The sequence below is a fragment of the Epinephelus moara genome, chromosome 17, assembly GCF_006386435.1.
Source record: "Epinephelus moara isolate mb chromosome 17, YSFRI_EMoa_1.0, whole genome shotgun sequence".
NCBI classification, from domain to species: Eukaryota; Metazoa; Chordata; class Actinopteri; order Perciformes; family Serranidae; genus Epinephelus; species Epinephelus moara.
The window spans coordinates 9,784,448-9,803,804 of NC_065522.1; the positions used below are offsets into that span (position 1 = coordinate 9,784,448).

At 40.6% G+C, this 19,357-nt stretch overlaps 1 protein-coding gene and 6 non-coding genes across 7 annotated transcripts in view; 6 read left to right on the forward strand and 1 right to left on the reverse strand.

Annotated features, from left to right (window-relative positions):
* Positions 1 to 19,357, reverse strand: part of m1ap (meiosis 1 associated protein) — a 43,555-nt gene that overhangs the window by 21,011 nt on the left and 3,187 nt on the right. The window contains exons 2-4 of the mRNA XM_050067265.1: positions 18,236 to 18,499; positions 17,955 to 18,152; positions 13,421 to 13,592 (exon numbers count right to left, since the gene is read on the reverse strand). Coding sequence (XP_049923222.1) covers positions 13,421 to 13,592; positions 17,955 to 18,152; positions 18,236 to 18,499 — 634 coding nt within the window. The remainder of the gene's footprint in view (positions 1 to 13,420; positions 13,593 to 17,954; positions 18,153 to 18,235; positions 18,500 to 19,357) is intronic.
* On the forward strand, positions 1,958 to 2,029 carry trnaa-cgc (transfer RNA alanine (anticodon CGC)). The gene has a single exon. It is a non-coding gene; the product is annotated as a tRNA-Ala (tRNA).
* trnaa-cgc (transfer RNA alanine (anticodon CGC)) lies at positions 3,286 to 3,357 on the forward strand. The gene has a single exon. It is a non-coding gene; the product is annotated as a tRNA-Ala (tRNA).
* trnaa-cgc (transfer RNA alanine (anticodon CGC)) lies at positions 6,276 to 6,347 on the forward strand. Its single transcript has one exon. It is a non-coding gene; the product is annotated as a tRNA-Ala (tRNA).
* trnaa-cgc (transfer RNA alanine (anticodon CGC)) lies at positions 11,798 to 11,869 on the forward strand. The gene has a single exon. It is a non-coding gene; the product is annotated as a tRNA-Ala (tRNA).
* On the forward strand, positions 16,145 to 16,216 carry trnaa-cgc (transfer RNA alanine (anticodon CGC)). The gene has a single exon. It is a non-coding gene; the product is annotated as a tRNA-Ala (tRNA).
* trnaa-ugc (transfer RNA alanine (anticodon UGC)) lies at positions 17,437 to 17,508 on the forward strand. The gene has a single exon. It is a non-coding gene; the product is annotated as a tRNA-Ala (tRNA).

The window sequence follows — 19,357 nt, forward strand, 5'->3', positions numbered from 1 at the left end:
AATAGAGTTTAATCTAAGCAGACTCACTTCTAAAAAAACCCCACAAGTCGTTTAGGCAGAGGAGTACAATAAATCTAGGTTAATACATCATAAATCTACTGGTATTACAGGAGAGATAAAGTGAGAACAAGATAAAAGCAGAGAGGAAATGGGATACTACACAGAAAGTCTGCAAAGTACGAGGGAGTAGAGAAAGTTGGAGACACAAACATAGCAGAGAATTTCTTTTCCTTTTCTACTCCTAAAAAGATACATAGGAAAAGAAGAAAAGGGAGGCGGAGGAGGAGAAAGTAATTAAGTAGCTGGAGAGAGAAAAGAAGGAAAGAGGAAAAAGCCCTCTCATCTCTCTGTTACGCTTTGATGGAGCACGGCAGATCCTGTGGTGCAGAGAATGATTCAAAGAAAAGTGAAAATTATATGGGAAAATTACACTGGTGAGGACCACACACACACACACACACACACACACACACGGAGTGAAGGAAAGGTGCAAAGAGAGACACTCAGGAGTCACTCATTTACAGGCATATGTCAAACATACCGACATATGCATGCTCAATTACATAAACACACATGCTCTCTCTCTTACACACACACTCCCTCCATTCTTTCAGTCTGAGCCACAACAACTGTCATCTGTCCCTTGTAAAAGCTACTTATCTCTCGTGCGAACTGGACAGACAGACAGGAGAAGAAAAGACAAATCTGGAGGGGGAAACACAGAGCTGGTGCTGTGGGCAGTTTGAGAGGAGAGAGAGGGAGAAAGAGAAGAAAAGGAAGAGAGAGAGAGAGATTGCAAAGAGAGGGAGAGGATTAGGGGAGATATAATGGGCTATAATCCTTTTCTATTGAGAGACGGATCCAAGAATCGCTGATGGGGTGTCACTTTGAAAGAGCTATTTGTCCAAGATATGAGTCTGCTTTTAGACTGCTTCTACCTTGAGCTTGAATGTCTCTGGCAAAACACAAAATCGCACTCAAGATTAGCTCCTTTTTCACAGTGATGTAGCTTTATGAACAGTTATTTAATTTTAAATATAATTCCAAACACATACATTTATAATATTCTTATTTGTGCTTTTAAATATGGATTTACAGTCATTCTGAAACAACTGTAATATCCTCTAATTTATTTTCCTCATAATCAGTCGCCCTCCCACACTATAGATGTAAAACTGTGAAAATACTGCAGCAGCTTCTCTAGGTGAAACATTCCTACACGTGTGATTCTGTCAAACTGTAATAATTAGGAATGCTCTGGTAATTATATTAAAATTGCAACAATCATTTGCATCACAGACAACACCAATGTAGCATTTCCATTTTCATGACCTCTCCACAAATATGAGCAAATCCTATTTGAATCATGAATAAGAATTGTTTATTCATTTCAACGCAACTTATTATTTGATTTGCATTTTGTTCATAATCCTGTAGTCTCAACAAGACCACTGGCAATGACAGCTTTTTGATTTAGCAGTAGCTTTAGAACGGAAACTCTACCCCTCCATTTTACAATTTATGTACAATACTGTAAAAATGAAGAATGGTAGTAATGACGAAAGTGATATAATGTGTCACAAGTAAATAGATCCAATAATGCTAGGAGGATAGTTGACCCGTACATGAGAGGGTTTAAATAGTTTTAGTTCTACGTTTTATTTTAACAACCATATAGACAGACATTATGGCTATAATATCAAACTTTTTTAAGAGAATGAATTGACTGTAGTTGGATGACTTACATGTGCACAGTCACTTAATCCAAACATATGCTCATTAATTTTACATTTTGTAGTCCTGGTAACTTTTAAAAAACTGAGCAACAGTCAGGAACTGCACATAAATAGTACTAATGGGTTGTTTTAAAAAAGTTTTAAAAATGACCAGGCTTGTTGTGAATGAGGTCCCAGTGCTTTTTTTTTCACATAGTGAGGTGTACATAGCGGTGCTGTATGGGGATGTAGCTCAGTGGTAGAGCACATGCTTCGCATGTATGAGGTCCTGGGATCAATCCCCAGCATCTCCAACTTTACTTACAATGCCAACCTTCTATAGCATTTGTGCCTGAGGAAAATAATAATTTGCTTTAAAGATGCACAATAAGTTTGGTTCGGTATACTCCCATGTTGACTTCAGCAATGCTGTGAACCTCCTGGAGGAGCACACTGTCTGAGGAGCCAAGCTGTGTTGGTGTTGACGTGTGCATGAGGAAATAATATATACCTCAGAGCTCAGAGCCAAAGTAGAGAAGCAATAAAGGAGGTTATTGATGTGAGACAGACGGGTGGACTGATGGAGGACAGATCAATGACGGGATAATACACAGCCTCCACAGGCAATCTCAAAAAAACCTTGTGTGGTGTTTGAATAGAATAACGGCTGTCACTTGAAACCTGGATTTGGGGATTAAATTTACGTGGATGGAATGACTGTGTTGTCACTTTGAGAAGCATTTGCAAACTCGGTATTTGTGTGAAATAAAAGCTCTGACAAAGCTGAGAGGTGATACGAAACAGACTAAAACTGTTTGAATGAATATTTGTCAAAATATGATGATGAGGAAACAGATTTAGGTAGCTGTTTGAAAGGGATTCAGAGGGAGTTTTTAGAGGCATGCGTCACATGGATTTTCATAATACTGCACCTTAATATAAGGTGAGAGACAAAAGGGTTAAAAATACGCAAATACACAAGCACGCTGATTTGCATACAGACTTAAATATTATGTAGTAAAGCAAATATAGACAGTGGCACACAAAATGTGTGCACAGTCACATATAATCAACACGTTGTTTTTTTAAACACCAAGTTAACATGCTTGTAAACAGCGTGAGGACGGTAACAAAGGCAGAAGGTGGCTGAGCAGTGAATACAGGCAGGTGTCCAAAAAAAGGCACATCTGGCCCAACGCTGCAGAAGTGTGGGTGGCTGTCAGATTAACTGTTTTGAGAAAATGAAGAATACATAACCAGCTTAGATAGCCCTGCTATTTGTGTAGCTGTCTTTCCTGCAGAATTTTTGCAGAGTTAAATTGTGCAGAGTCAGGATGCACAAAGCCTACATTATAACAATAGGATGCTGGCATAAAAAAAATAGCACATATGCTTTACGTTCTTCTGAAAAACCTATTGTCAAATGTCCATGTTCTCAGCTGACCCTCAGTGAGGTATTCACCCTCAATTATTAGAGACCAGGATGCATTTTTAGAAGTTTTGTTAATGTTTCCTCACACTAACAGCAAGCTGCCAATTTAAAGTTGTAACATGTTAATGGCAGTCTGAAGGGGATGTAGCTCAGTGGTAGAGCGCATGCTTCGCATGTATGAGGTCCTGGGTTCAATCCCCAGCATCTCCAACTCTTGTCATCATGGTTACACAACACTTGTGACCTATACTCACAGGATTCAAGATCTGTGATAAGGGGATCAGAGAGGGCTGAACCTTGACATTGCCATAGCTTCTTAATAGCAAACTGTCTTGCACTGATGATAAAGGGGCATAGGGTCCAAAATTAAAGAAGCTTAGCTTAGCTCTGTCTATCCATTCTTACTTAATCTCCTGTCAGAACATAAACAGTTCCCCAAAAGAGCATTTTTTTGCAGACAGCTGTAAGACAGGCGATCTTGGTACAACTCCATCATTTGCGAACTTACTGTCTCATTTGCGACCGAGCTAGGCTAAAGTGCAGACCATGAGCCTGCTCATTAGTTCTGAAGGCTTTCAGTCTGACTATTTCTGTCTGCTGCAGAGCAGAGATGAGCTAGCACCACTGCCAGCAAACAGCACCAGCAGGGTACTGTGGCTTGTTTGTACTGTTGTTGAAAACAGACCCTTCCCTTTATCAGCCCCTGCCACAATGAGCCGATTTGGAGTTTTAAAAGCTAGCAGCCTGTCTGCTGTATTTCTGATTCCTTTGCTGTGTTTCGTAACAATAAAAGTGCAAAACCACAAGATCAGAATTTAAAACTGAGAGGTAGTGACATCTTCATGACCAATGTTAATCTCTCTCTACATGTGTGTATGTGCATCATTTGATGGATTGTGACCTCTGACTTTGCAGTGCAGGTGGATGCGTGTTGTCTCTTTGACTTGTTAGCATGTAAGCTAGCTAACCATATTCTGTCTGTTGGCTAAAATGAGGAAAAAGTACAAGTCGGGCAATTACAAGTACAATGCCAGACTCTGTACTCATTTACCTACTATCTTTAGTTCCCCATCAATCTGTCTTGCATCTCCATACGGTCTATAGGCTGTATGAGGACCCACTAGAGGTCCTTGCCCCCTGTGCAATGAGCTATTGGCTCTGCGCTCTGATCTATCAACTGCCATACATACACACACACACACACACACACACACACACACACTTTTTAATCACCCCAGCTCACCAGCTGCAGCAGTTCACCACTAGCCCCCCCTCCGAGTAGCCACTGTCACCAAGCTTATGGCCCACACCTATTTCGTCTAGCTGAGCAAATGTCACTTTGGGTGTGATCGCTGCATTGGAGATGCAATGTGCTTGAAATTCACATACAAAATGAACCTCAAGCAAATGCCTGAAAGAGGTGAGATAGCCCCCTAACATTTACAGGGGGCTTGAGGTCAAAGGGGATGTAGCTCAGTGGAAAAACACATGTTTTTGAGTTCAATCCCCAGCATCTCCATTTGGAATTATTTGGTTAAAAACATGCTACATTCACACAGGGGCTTATGACCTGCTGTGAACACACTGAATAGAGGACAACAGTTACAGGTAACCCTGTGGAGCTTTTGACCTCTAGTAGCCCTATAGAGCCGTTTATTCATGAAGGGGTTCCTGTTGTCTTTGTGTCCTGCATGTGCATGTGTGTGCATGTGGGTGACGCGAAACACAGTAATGCCAATGGGTTCACACTATTCCACTGATCAACGGGTGCACCAAAAACCAAAGGAATGCACCAACAAAGGTCATGAAGAAGTAGACCCCAAGATAGAAAACATGGATGTCAACAATACAGGACTGCAGAAAAACTGCAGAAAAATGCAATGCAATGATGCTGTTTTAATTTAACTCCATGATCTACACACATGGTATCAGGAAAAAAAAGGTACTTTGAGGAACATCAGCTGAACTTTTCTGAATTATTGCCTGAGACAGCTACCACTATCATTAATAAAATACCAAATGATGACATTTTCTGTGGAGGAATGGTGTCACATTCCATTACAAGAGTTCAAAAGCAATGTGACGTGAAGGCGTTGGTGGTTTTTCAAGCCTACAGCAGCCCAGTTTCATATCAAGATACTTCAGATATGGAAAAATGCACTCGATAACGAAACTGCACTATGGTTTGTCAGGTATGGAGATTTTTTCAGAGGAGTGTCTCAGTGGAAATGTCTATTTCTGATGGTGGAACAACTTCCTAGGAGTGAAATCATTCATATGCAAACTCCTACTGTGATTCACTGATATTCACACCATTTATAGACTCAGAGATCTGCTGTTTTCAACAAGGCTGCATTCATTCAAATCAGCCCGTTTCTGCTTCACAGCTGATTCAGTGCAGTTCTGAGATACTGTAAAGAAGTCATTGTCTGACAGATGTTGTGTTAACTGTACATGCAGACACCATAGAAGATTTTCTTATATGCATTCTACACCACTGGGACCCTACATACATGGTTGCCAAGTACATACAGTAAGGAATTTTACATACAAAACCAGGCTGACAGTGGATTAATCCACTATCTGTACACTACTAGTAAGGACACAGGAATGCCACTCACAGCCAGGAAAACTAAACTAACCACACATGGCTAATACAAACAAACCTATATAATTATTTTACATAGTGTATATCCCTACTGGGGATACAAGCCTGGGAAGATACAACTACACAGAAACAGAGACATGTCCTTCCTTCTTACACTGCAGCTTATCTCAAATGGATTTGTTATCTCTTCATAGGGAAAATAATGATTTATGGAACAGTGATAACAGCCACTCCATAAGTCAAATGGATAAGGATTTCAGTTTTTAAAGATAATAATAAATCCATCTGAAATGCCACAGCTATTTACATTCAGTGCATCCTGTTGTATTTAGCTGGCTCACTAAATGCTGCCCCTGTCTTGTCTGTCATTCTGCTTTTCTCACCTTCAAATGTGATGGTTTTGCAAAGATGCAAGTGCAACACCTTTTCGAAGGCACTGCAGTGAGATTTCTCCCACCTTGCTATTACCTTTTATGTAAAGCATAATTAAGAAACAATGACATTTAATTCATTTTGCATAGGGGATGTAGCTCAGTGGTAGAGTGCATGCTTCGCATGTATGAGGTCCTGGGTTCAATCCCCAGCATCTCCATTTAGGGAAAAGCACAATAAGATCAGCACAAGAGGCTTTGACCAAGCTGAAGGATGCAACACATTCAAAACTGACTGTGCACTGTTGGATATGACAGCACAGACAAATGCAAGAATAATCACTGTAACTTTGCATGATGATACTCCGGACCTAAAGACTAAACAACCACTGGCAACTAACACCTGTTTCTCCTCTATAAGCTTTCTAATCTGAATATTGTATTATTGGAGCAAATCTATGAATTGAATGGTTGCCAGATATTGAAAGCAGGCAAACAAAATTTTCCATCCCATTGCATCCAAAAAATAAACCCAAAATAAACAGGGTGAGGTGGAGTCAAGTGGATCGGTGATATAAGACTTTGGGGAACCTCTCAAACTCTGAATTTTATCCACCTTACTCTCTATCTCGTCTCTTGTTGTTTGGGTTTAAGTAGGCTCTGAGAGATAGAGAGAGAAAGAGAGAGGGATGCAGCCCAGGGAAAAAGGCCCAGGTGTTCATGGGAGACAGTCAGACAGTAATAATCTATCACTGTAGCTGCTCCAGACGCTGTTTGCGTGCATGCATGTGTCTGTGTATGTGCATAGCTGTCTGCCACAGTGGGTGTCCCCTAGTGCTGATGATGACTTTGCAGAAAATGACAGGTCTTACTCCCAAATCACATGCTTCCTTATTTTTTTTAGACCTCACGATTCTGTTTTGAGGGTAAATATAAGCTTTGTGTGGTTTATGTTTGCGTGAAAGTGTCTGTATGGTGTGCTTGTGTGATGCTAAATCGAGACCGATGTCTGGAGGCTGCATTGCAATGCAATGCATGTTTAGAGAATGACACCAAGCAGGAACTTCCTTTGGCGTGCAGAATAAATTATCATGAGGCAGCTCTCAGGTTAATCTCTGATTGTCACTGTGAACACACACTCCTGTCTGCGGTGTTAGCTCTACACACTTCATTGATGAACCACATAATAATATGGAATAATTACCAAATAAAAGTTACAGTGTCACCTCTACCCCTGTATCTTTTTGGCCACTTTGGAACTTTTCAGATTTGACCGCTTAAGAAGTTGTTAAGGTGGTAACTTCCTGGAAGTTTGGGGACGGCAGAGATGGGGAAATATTTCACTGACTGTTAAGAATGTAAAAATGCAGTCTCACAACTAAAAAGATGGATTCATGCCAGCACTACAGTCAGCCTTTACTGAATTTGTCTGTCTTCTTGGCCTCAATTAGGCAATGGGTCAGATGTCATCTGCCCACCCACTGACACTCTTATCAACACCTGTCTGTCACTAGCCCTGCCTAATCGTATTTTCTACTGTCTGATTCTCTCTTTATTTTTCTATTCCACCTTTAATCAGCATTTCTTTGTGTTTCTGTCTGTATCTTTCTTGCTCTCCCTCTACTCAAACCCAATGCTTTTCTCTGTTAAAAGACAGGCATTATTCCCTCCATCACCCTCTCTCCTCTGCCTCTCCTCCTTCACCTCTACTTCTATCTCCTGTCATTGAGTTCTGAACAATTCTACAGTGACGGCTGTAAAGCCAACAGCTGTGAAGTGTCTACATTTAATTAATTGCATCAACGAAACATGCTGAGGGGTCAACAGACACTAAACACAGTGTGCCAGCACTGAAAAACAAGTTACGCCCCCTCTGGGACAATGAATAACAACCTTGTTTTGACCGATCATCCTTGCATCCCCTTCTGGCCAGTCAGCGTTGTTTTTTATTCATTTTTTAATAATGATTCATTGGGGGCTTTTTTGCCTTCATTAGAGAGGACAGATAGACAGACATGAAATGAGAGAGAGACAGGGGACAGCATGCTGCAAAGAGCCACAAGGTGGACTCAAACAACAGCCACTACTAAGGACTTGGACTACATAGGGCTCACGCTCTACAAGGTGAGCTTCCTACACCAACGCCAGCATTACATTTAAAATTCAAGATCTCCTCTACTTTTTCCCAAACTCTGACCCCAATTTCATCACGGGGAATAGTAAAAGAAATACTCTTCTGTACTGCTAAGTGTGGAGGAGCCACATCCCTCAGGAATGCCCGATGGGAAAAAAGCAAGCACTTATAGACTTATGTTTTGTCTGCAATAGTTATTATCTGTCTGGCTTTTATGACACAGTATCCTACGTGTCTACCATGTGGAAGAATGCAGTTACAACTACTAGTTCTTGCAGAAACTGAAGATATACAAACAGGGAGAGAGGGGGGATGACATGCAACAGCCCTGCTACACTTGACTTGAGAAATGGTTATTATTCATGTTTTGCTGCATTTCCTCTGCATGGTACGGCACGGCCCTACTCAACTCAACTCAGCTCTACTGGCTTGTTTTCTGTTTTCCATCAGCTAGTTGTAGATAGTACCTGGTACTTTTTTGGTAATATCTTGGTTGAGGTTCCACGTTAACTGAACCAATACAAGAGGGTGGAGTTAAAAACTGCAGACCACTAATTGGTCAGAGAATGTGTCACTAGTGCAACATGGGATATCCGGCAGAAACCCATCACTTTTGAATTGCCAAGCTCTCTTTAGTAGCGACCACATTTTATTTTATCCTCGCCTACACTGAGTGGGTACTAACGGCAGTGGAAAACGAAATACAGACAAGGACCTGGTACCAAAAATTAGTTTTGAGTCAATTTAGAGTGTTGCACAACTTACAGATTTAATTTGTTTTATTTCAACACAACTTTATAGCTAAGGGAAACAATACAATTAATTTTTCTCATATGAATCTAAACAATGTAATAGTTTTTGTTACTGTCTCTCCCTAGGGAACCGATGCATCCGGTGTGGGACAACTTGTTGAATCTGTTTCAGTCAACAACGTAGCTGTTTGACTGCGAGGAGGAAAACCAAAACCACTGGTGCCATAATCATCCCTGTCTCTGTCTCACTCTGCTCTGTGACCCATTTCTCTATCTTCTCCCTGGTGCACAACTGTACAATTACAGAACAGGCCGGGGATTCAAGGATACACTGGTTGAGTTTCAACAAAAACAGGATGCTTATCAAGGCGTCAGCCCTCAGAGTCACACACACGTTTGTGCTTTTATACTTGTGAGGACCCTCATTGACATAAAGCATTTCCTTGACCCTAACCTTAACCATCACAACTGCGTGCCAGTCACTATCAATTATGCTGCACACACACACACACACACACACACACAAAGTTTGAGGAAAACAGCTGTCAGCTTTTTGAAAATTGAGGCATTTGCATAACTGTCGTCTTACTGATGTTTCTATCAATCACTGTACTGTGTGTGTATTCAGTTCTGTGTGTTTTCACTTGTCTTTCTCTCTCTCACACACACATGCGAATATACAGTTATATAATAACCCTTCTTTATTCTTGACAAGAGCTGTGACCACTTATCCTACCATGAGATAAGCGAGTAATGATGAGAGACAGAGAGCGAGAGTATAAAACAATTAGTTATGGCTTTCGCTCACTTTAGTACAAAAAGAAAATGGATACTCCACCCACTTCCTATAATATAGTGCTCTCCAAGGACTGACTGACACACACTCAGAAACACACATGCACACACGGCCAAAATAAATAGTCTGGTGTTAAGTGAGACGTATTTGCTTCAATCTCACTCTCTCTCTCTCTCTCTCTCTCTCTCTCTCTCTCTAACAGAGCATTCCCACCCAGCATCTTACACACAAGGAGACTATTAAGATTCCACAACGCACCCAGATTCCAGAGTATTCCCAGAGTAAACATTGCTTCCTACATTTTTTGGCATATTAGATTTGGCATATTAGTTGCACATCTATTTTCAAAACCAAAATTATGGTGTGCTCCAGAATAAACTGGACAATTGGTCATTCAGCTGTTCAGCATGCTTGTTAGATCCCATGGCTGTCTGGTAAAGTTAAACCACAAGGTCCCTCAGGATCATGTTACCGATAATAAATGATAATAAATGACAAAGGAAATGGAAAACTGTCATTTCTAAGCAGCTCTTTCCTTGTGGGTTACACCCTAACTGAAGGTATCTAAACTACTTTTTACTTAGAAAACGCCCTGTCAAAGTTTCACTACAGGGAGTTGTTTGGTAGCAGTGCCTGAACTACTTTTCAAAACAATTTCATGACCTTTGTGAGTGTCCAGTAAGTCTGAGTAAAATTCACACAGGCTAGACAGTTAAACTTCTTATCTTTGATTGCTTGCTTCAGTTTTCAGCCAGATAAACTCTGGAGGTCACTGGAGCTCTTGGATGCAGCCCTGACCCCATTCCCTTCTCTGTTCTCACAGAACTTCATCCAAAATGTTTGTGGTTTTACTGTGAGTAATGACACAGACTGAAACGAACTGAATACATTCAGGACTCTGGTTTTCATTCAAAATGTGTGGTCCCATATTTAAGGAGGTATCTTAGGGCCCGGTTGTTTTGTCAACTTTTTCAAACAAGCAACTGTCACAAGTTATACTGTAAATATTGTTGAGCCAATTCGTGTCACAGCAACGAAAGAAAAAGAAGAAATTTACTGTATAATGCATTGTTTGTAAAAACCTTTTGTATTTATGAGAAAACTGATGGTGACAGAAAACATAGGAGGAGGCAAACTGACAATTCTGTCACATAGTAGAAGATCTGTGCTCTAAGCCACCTACATCCGTGTACAAGCAATAACACTGGGTGTGAAGATGTTATGGTAACAGCAATAATGTTTTCTCCAATGTGGAAAGAACCATTTCTAATAAAACAGCCTTATGTGGAACATCAGTGGTCTAGTAGCACCACTGCTGCTGACATAATGAAGAGGGTGTGGGCTGCAGTATCAAAGAGCTGGAGACTATTATGTTTCAAACACTCAGTGCTGTAAACACTTGAAGACACTGTGGAGGAGCGCGGTAGTCCCAATGGCATCACAGCAGCTAAAAGGGTGCAGGCCTCATGGTCATCAAATGTGGTTACTACATAACAATGTCTCAGAGGCTCCATTCCAAACATTACTCTGATCAATGGCATTGTTTTTTTTAGTAGACACACAGACAGAGACACAGAGACAGGAATAATTATCACTCATATTAATCGATATATATACAATAAATACAAAGGTATCTGTAAGGGAGGAGCTGCTGCAGGCACACTAGTGATTCCTGATGGTCTTTCAGATACTTTTTTACAGTCAGACTAAATGTAAACACGTTTACTTAGGTCAACTGTGCACAGTGTTCAATATCTTTAAATATGACCACAGTAAGTATTCACTGTTATTTCAGAGAGCAGTATTCTGGTCTTATTTTGCTATTCTCACTGTTTAAACCTGGCACCTCTTAGCCTTCACAGGTGCATCAATATTAGGTGTGCAAAGTCATCTAGTGGGCTGGACTGGACCCTTTGGCGGGCCGGTTCTGACCCCAGGCCCTATGTTTGACACCCCTCTTTTAGCAGGTTAGAATATGCAAAAGAACAAGGGGATGTAGCTCAGTGGTAGAGCGCATGCTTCGCATGTATGAGGTCCTGGGTTCAATCCCCAGCATCTCCATCTCTTATGGTAAAAGTCTTCTTTATCCTAACCATCATCACTAGTTGCCTGTTCCCAAACTGAATCACTGACCCCAACGAACTGGTGTTGTGTCTGGTGTGTGTCCCTGAAGGTAACTTAAGTTGTACCCAACATGCTCATCTCTATTTCTACAATCGGATCGGGACTTGCAGACTGGCAGATACTCACTATTAAATCACTTGGATCAGGGGCAATATAAATTGACTGGGACATCCCTACTTGTGATCCTTTAAAATGAAGTCTACTTGTAACCTATCATTACTGAGCATGGCCTCACTATGGACTTGAGTTGTGTTTCCTTATATAAATAACAAAATGAGAAAAATCTGAAGATATAAACATAATTTTGTGTGACAGTTTCTTTTATAATTCCTGTAATTATCTGGTAAAGCAACATAAAACTGGATACCATCTACTTTTAACAACTCTTGAAGTCCTCCACACCCTTGCGGACATTCTTTATCCATGTTTTATCATTTAATTCAGTTTGGTTGACAATAAAAAACAAGATTTACATCTTGGCTTGCTTATCAAGGATAACACTACAGAGCAGGGGAATTAGTTATATTATGGTCCTTGATAGCTCCACAACTAACTTCTAATGATGTGTGTAATTCATAAGAAGCACCCCATTTAATAGTAGATCTATTTTACCATGACCTAGTAGATCTGTTTTTCAAAGGCTACTCCAAACTACGATTGACTCCAAGGGGAATAATGGTTGGTTTATTGGGGGGAACTGGGTCAAATCTATGACTTACCACTTTGGATCTGATGTAAAAATAACTAAGAGGGGGGGGTGTGTGATAACAACAAACAAGGCAGAATAACATAACTGACATAATTGTGTCAGGTGAGTAAAAACTCACAACATCATTAGTATCTTGTTTCCAGCATCTCAAACACTTCTGTGAAAACAAAGTTGCAGTGAGTTCAGTGGCTTTCTCCACTGATACAGATAACTGTTTATCACCATGGAATGAATATTTCAGACGGTGCATAAATATTTTTACAAGAAAGACTTCACTGCGTGTGTTTACCACACCCCTCTCTCTTACACTTGCTCTCATTTTTCCTCCTCTCCCTCCACCCTGTGTTTTTCTCTCACTTGCTATTTTTCCTCCCCTTCATTCCTATCCAGTCCTCACTGCACTCTCTACTTATTCAGACCACACCACTTGAACCTTCATGTAATTACAAAGAACGACATATCATTATAAAATTAGTCTTTTCTGAGACGATTGGGAGATGTTTAGATTGTCGCCAAGTTCTATAATTGTGACATGCGTCTCAAGTGTAGACTGGAGATATGGGACAAACAGTGTAGCGTTATAAATGGGTCAATGCTACACAACTCACAACTGAAGATGATTAAGAAAGCACAGGGGAAAAGTATGTGGAAAGTGAGGGGGAGTAAAGGAAATAGATAGCAGACTTTTCTTAAAGATGTTTGACTGATTGCGTGAATGCGTCTTGGGATCCAGTGTGTAAGTGTATAATCGTGTGTCTGCGTGTACTGTATTTTCCTACCTTCAGCCTCAGTCTGCGTGGCTTCAGGTGAGGGGTTGTCCTGACCCCAGTCTGCCGCATTGTAGATCTGCACCACCAGGAGCCGCTTTAGTGACACCAGGTCAGCATCTTTGAGCCCCATCTCCAACTGGTGAACAATGCCCTGCCCTGGCTGGCTGGTCATAACAGTGATCTGTGAATATAGCAAGAGGAAATGGAAAAACTTGGAATAAAATGGACTTAAAGGATATCAAGCCAAAAAACACAGCTGGGACGGTACCAATAAAACTACCAATACCCTTAAAGTGATAGCGATACCAATGGAGTACTTGATTCAATACCTTTTTTTTTGTTTACTTAATTTGATACCGAATAGAGTGGCATATAGTATATCCATACTTTCACCACACCACAGACTGTATGGGTTGTAGCTGTTGCAGTAGTGGGCCGGTACCAATACCCAGCTCTATCAAACAAGAAAAACCTACAGTTACAACCCCAAACAGAGACAGTACAGTTTACATTTCATCGTGTCATGCCATCTCTATGACAGCAGGCTTTTCACCCCAGTGTGGCCTTTCAAAACAGCTACAACAGTTTTGCCTTCATATGTGCTTATGCAAATTTCTTTTAGAGCATTGTGGAAATGTATTTGAAAGAAGAAAAATCTCAATCGATTTTAATTTTGCTATTATTAAGCCACATAGCTGTTCCTGCCCACAACTCACTGCTGAATTGTTACAGCTGGTGTTATGAAAGATCAAGTGTTTGAAGTTTTCATATCTTCAAAAAGACAGACCACAACATCACCACAGCAAAGCATTCTTTGAGTCTGACTGTTGTGTTTCTGTTGTACTTCAGGGACACGACATACAGTAAATACTAAATTAGTAGTTACTAAATTAAACAAATGATGTAAGAACCACTGTCCTATGTGGGCCCAGTAAAGCAAACTCCCACCCTAACTGCAAAGTGGGATACCACATGTTTTATGACACAACTCTACACAACTCTCTGTACTGTGAAACTATGTTTTCATGAGAAAACTGCCGTCTTGTGATCTGTGATTTTAATGTTTTCTGGAACTGAGCTATCATTATCTCACGTCATGGCATCATAAATGAATAGAACTGCTGGTAACGCACTGTAAAATGTTTTTACTAATCCGTTATTTTTTGATAATGATTTCTGCAGGATATTTGCACAAATGGCAGCATCTTAAAATAAGTCCTGATGATGGAAAGATATGAGAATTAGTTTTTGTGGCATTTACATGCCTAATGGGGGGAAGACTGATAAACTAATGTTCGGCTGATGTTGAGCACCCTACTGAATCACACAGTAAATGATGATTATAATGGGATTATTGATGAGTTCTGCTCTCTGCTTCCTGCTGTTTGGACGAAAGTAGAATGTGTTGCTGAAGCATCATAGAGATAGACACACACACACGCACACACGAATGCTAGAAACGTATACACAATGACATATACGTATATAAAGTGAATAAGCAAGACACACACACACACACACACACACACAAACACACACAGCCAGCGATACACAGGGCCATGTCTCTGCTAAGTGTCTCTCCATCTCCTAATGGTGCTATTCATATCTGCTGCTGTCGGAAACAGTGGGTCTTAGTGTAATCATCTGTCCAGAGCTTCCTAATAAAGCTGTGCGGATTTGTGCAGAGCCTCGTATCCGCAGGACATGTTGTTCAAATCTAACAAGAAAGGCAGTGACTGGCTATTTTCTCAGCTGGCTCCCCATATGTCCAACATTTAAATTTCAAAAATGAGGTGCATTCAGTAATGTCAGCTAATATTCCTATTCCCCTAAACTCTCATTTGCTGAAATACAAAAATGTTGTATTTGTGTCTCAAGATTTGAGCCTGGAGCATGTGTGGAATATTAGCCCAAATCTGTCTCTGAATTACATAACATAAAGAGGAATTAAAAGTTCTATTAAATGTGCCGCATCCAAGTAATAGCTGTGACCTTTTATTTACCTTTTTTTTTAAAAACGATTCCATCCACTTAAACCATGATGAAGCAATATACATCAGTGAGTGGAAACAAATTACACAACGGAAACCATTTTAACATAGACTGCACAAAAGTGGGTGCAACTCAAAAAGTAAAGTGGTTCAAATGCTCACAGGATTTGCCACTTGAATGTGATAGCTGATCAGAGCGGATATTCTAGCAGGAAGGCACTGAAAACTAGTGAAGCTTTATGATGTATTTTTACAACTCTTCCTAGACAGATGGCTCAGCAGCAGATGAATAGAGCTCATTTGCTACATTTGAAATGTACATGAGCTGGTTTAAAGTGGACTGTCTGATATAAGATGCGAAGCGTCCACAGCCGCTAAAGTGGACTGTTAACAGAGGTTTTTTTTTTTTTTCAGCTTTTAAAAATGTAAATTAGATTTCTAATTCAATATGTTTTTGCAGCTGCTAAATACACTGAACTGGACCTGAAGAGACCTCATTTAACAGATATAAGTGGAGCATTTTCCCTACATTAGCATGAAGTACAAAGCTGCAATATCAAAGGGGTCTATTCAGTCTGAGCTAGTCTGCAGCTGAAGAGACGCTCCTCCATAATGGATCTGAGGAGAGAAACAGGAAAATATTTAGTGAAATTACTTCCTATACAAGAAAGCTGTGCAAAACTAAAAAGATAAGTTTTGTCCTGGAGGCTGCAATCTCCTTGGAGCTTTTTGATAAAGTAGAGGGGATGTAGCTCAGTGGTAGAGCGCATGCTTCGCATGTATGAGGTCCTGGGTTCAATCCCCAGCATCTCCACTTATCTAGCCTTAAGAGCCTCCCCTCACTCATAAAAAGGAAATGATCAATATTAAAGGGTGTTTTAAGTGGGAAACTTTATCACACAAACTGAAGACTGCTACTATGTGCACTTACATAACGCCAAAGTTGGTAACACACCCTCCTTCCCCCATTTCTCACATGAAATTTTAGCTTTTCAAGAGGGCTGTCTACAGTGGATCAGCTAAAAAGGCTGGCCCTGCACTTTAGCGAGAATGGGGGGAAAAGATGATGATGTAAGCCCGCTAAGTCATGGTCCAAAGCTATGTGTTACTAAAAACTAAAAAAAAAAGCTTCTTGGCACCTGTAATCCTCTCTGTGTTTGCTCATATTTATTGTCGACATAGCCTACAATGCAGAACAGCCATTATCATGAACCTGTCTTTATGTTACACACAGCCACCCAGGAGTAACTTTTGCCATGCCATATCATTTATTGTTATGTAATTGTTTTATTGCCAATTGTCACAGTATACACAGCTGAGACTCGGGAGAGTAACCACACTGTATTTGTCCCGGTCTTTACCAGTTTTGGCTGTCACTAAAAGTTTTGTTGTTGGATAACTGAAATACAATGAGAAAGAAGAGATTTAGCTGTTTTTCTGTTGTTCAGGGTGTTTAAGTATGTAGCATTGAAACAGCTTTTTTGGAAATATTTACAAACCACAGGATAGGATGTGGCTCAGTGGTAGAGCACATGCCTTGTGCGTATGATGTCCTAGGTTAAATCCCCTTTATGTCCACCTCTTGAGGCACCATACAACAAAGTGTTCAGAAGTTGATTACAGGGAGTGATTGTTGTTAAACAGTGCAGCACTAATTACACGATTCTAAGCCAGATAAACATAAATGCAGTTGCATGACTGTAAACATGGTCAACAGGTTTGTTATAGAGATTAAGCTTTGTGGAAGAGCACAGTAGCTTAGTGGTAGAGCACATACTTTGCACATATGAGGACCTCAGTTCTGTCCCCAGCATCTCCACTTTTTGTGGCACCATGCTACACCGGGTTCAGAAAGTCCTAATTATTAAAGCACTGCAGCACTGAAACATCTGAAGCTAGCACCCTAACATAATTGAACACTACACTCATAAAATTATTCAGAATCAAATAATTTTGATACACACGACTTGGCTTGTCGTGAATGTGGTTCCAACATTTGTTTTACAGAGTGAGATATGTTGCTCAGTAACATATGGGGATGTAGCTCAGTGGTAGAGCGTGTGCTTTGCATGTATGAGGTCCTGGGTTCAAGCCCCAGCATCTCCACTTAAGATTACCTTTATTGGCCAAGGATGTGCACACATACAAGGAATTTGATAATGGTGAAACAGAGGTGATGCTTAATGTAACAGGTTCATTACAGCAAGTGGGTGGAAAAAGGGAAATACATTGAGTTCTCTCAGGACTGAATTAAAGAACAGTTTGAAAGCCCCCTCAAATACAGCAACAAGTTAGATTCTGTTTGTTGCCCTGGAGTATTATGCCGGCCTATGATAGGCTATCTTTTGCAGCTACTTGTCAGTCAACCTCAGATGCATGTCTTTTAAAAATCCCATTAGAATGATGCCTCAGTGCAGCTAACTGACCATATATATCATATGGTCATCATGGTGCAAGTTTTTTGGGTTTTGTCTTTTACAGTGTTTGATTTTATGAATAAATTGTTTTCTTGTTGTGCTGCTTGTGCATGCAGAGGGTTGTTCCTTGCTCACCTCCACAGATATGCTGTTGCTGGCCTGGCTGCCAGCACTGGTATGTCTGATGTACTGTTTGAACTGCTGCAGACTGTCCAGCACTGCCTGCCGCAGCAGCTCTCCTCCTCTGGCTGCTCCTCTGATACAGCCTTCACCTGGAATTGTCCTCAGCTCCTCAACACAGGAACGCAGCCTGGCCAGGTTACCACGAACCTGCTAAAATCAGAGGACAGAAAAAAGAGGAGCATAAGTGACAGCAATAATAGCTCTTAGAAACACTTCACCTTCCTCTACCTTACCACAAAGGGCAGTAGACATTCCTGCTGTCTGCTGATGGCATACAGGCTGAGTAGTGGTATCCTACAGGGTCCATCCAGACTACAGGCTAGGGACAGGAAGTTATCCAGAGCATCACAGAGCACCATACAGGTCTCTGACCACCAGGGTGGCAGTGCCTCCACAATCAGGACCCTGGCAGGTTGACGCGGAAACGGGGAGGACCAGCAAACCAAGTTTCCAGTGTTGGAGGAACCCACCGGCCTTTTTCTGTTGTCCATGGACATCTAAAAGCAACAAACATAAAATACTACAACAATCAGTAACAAAGAAATTAAGAAAGGATAACAAAAACTTTTGAGCTTTATACCACACTTCATCCTGATAATGATGTACATGCATTCTACACTTCTTACTCTACATGTCATGTTTTGTGTCAAATTGACACCAAGTTTGAATTTCATCTAGCATGTACAAATGCAGCACCCCTCTCAACCCCAACAAATACATGTTTAATGTATTTAAAACCCGAGGAAGCAAGCAATTCTATCAAATCTAGGAGACCGTGTAATTACCAAAATGACCAAAAAACACAGACATAATAACAAACCATTGCCCTGTAGTGATAATCAGCCCATGCAGTCAACAACATTAAAGTACATTTGCTCTAGTCTTAATCATGAGCGGTAAGCACCACTGTAAATAGAACATGAATAAATAGGCTATGATGAACATGGAAAATTATGTAAGAAACTAGGTTATAAATTTTCACATAACTCAGGGGCTTTTCCTGACTTCTGAGGAGACTAATGTGAAAAAGTGACTGCTAAAGTAGGTTTTGTGCAATAATGACTGAAAGTCAGCTATTTAATGGCTGAAAATTAGACTTTGAGAATCTGTTTGGAGGCCAGAAAGTTCTGCTGGAACTATGCCACAAGGCATATGCAAAGCAGACAACATATTTTGCCATCTAGGGCTGCAAATTCTCCCTCGATTGGTCAAGTTCTTCAAGAGTTTATTATGAACAGAAGGTCCTCACTTCGGGGGAAATGAATGAAGATTATTAACTTGTTGTTTACAGCCATCTGAACTATTAAGGACATTGCAGATAAATGATGAACACTGGCAGTAGTGCTGTCAAAAGT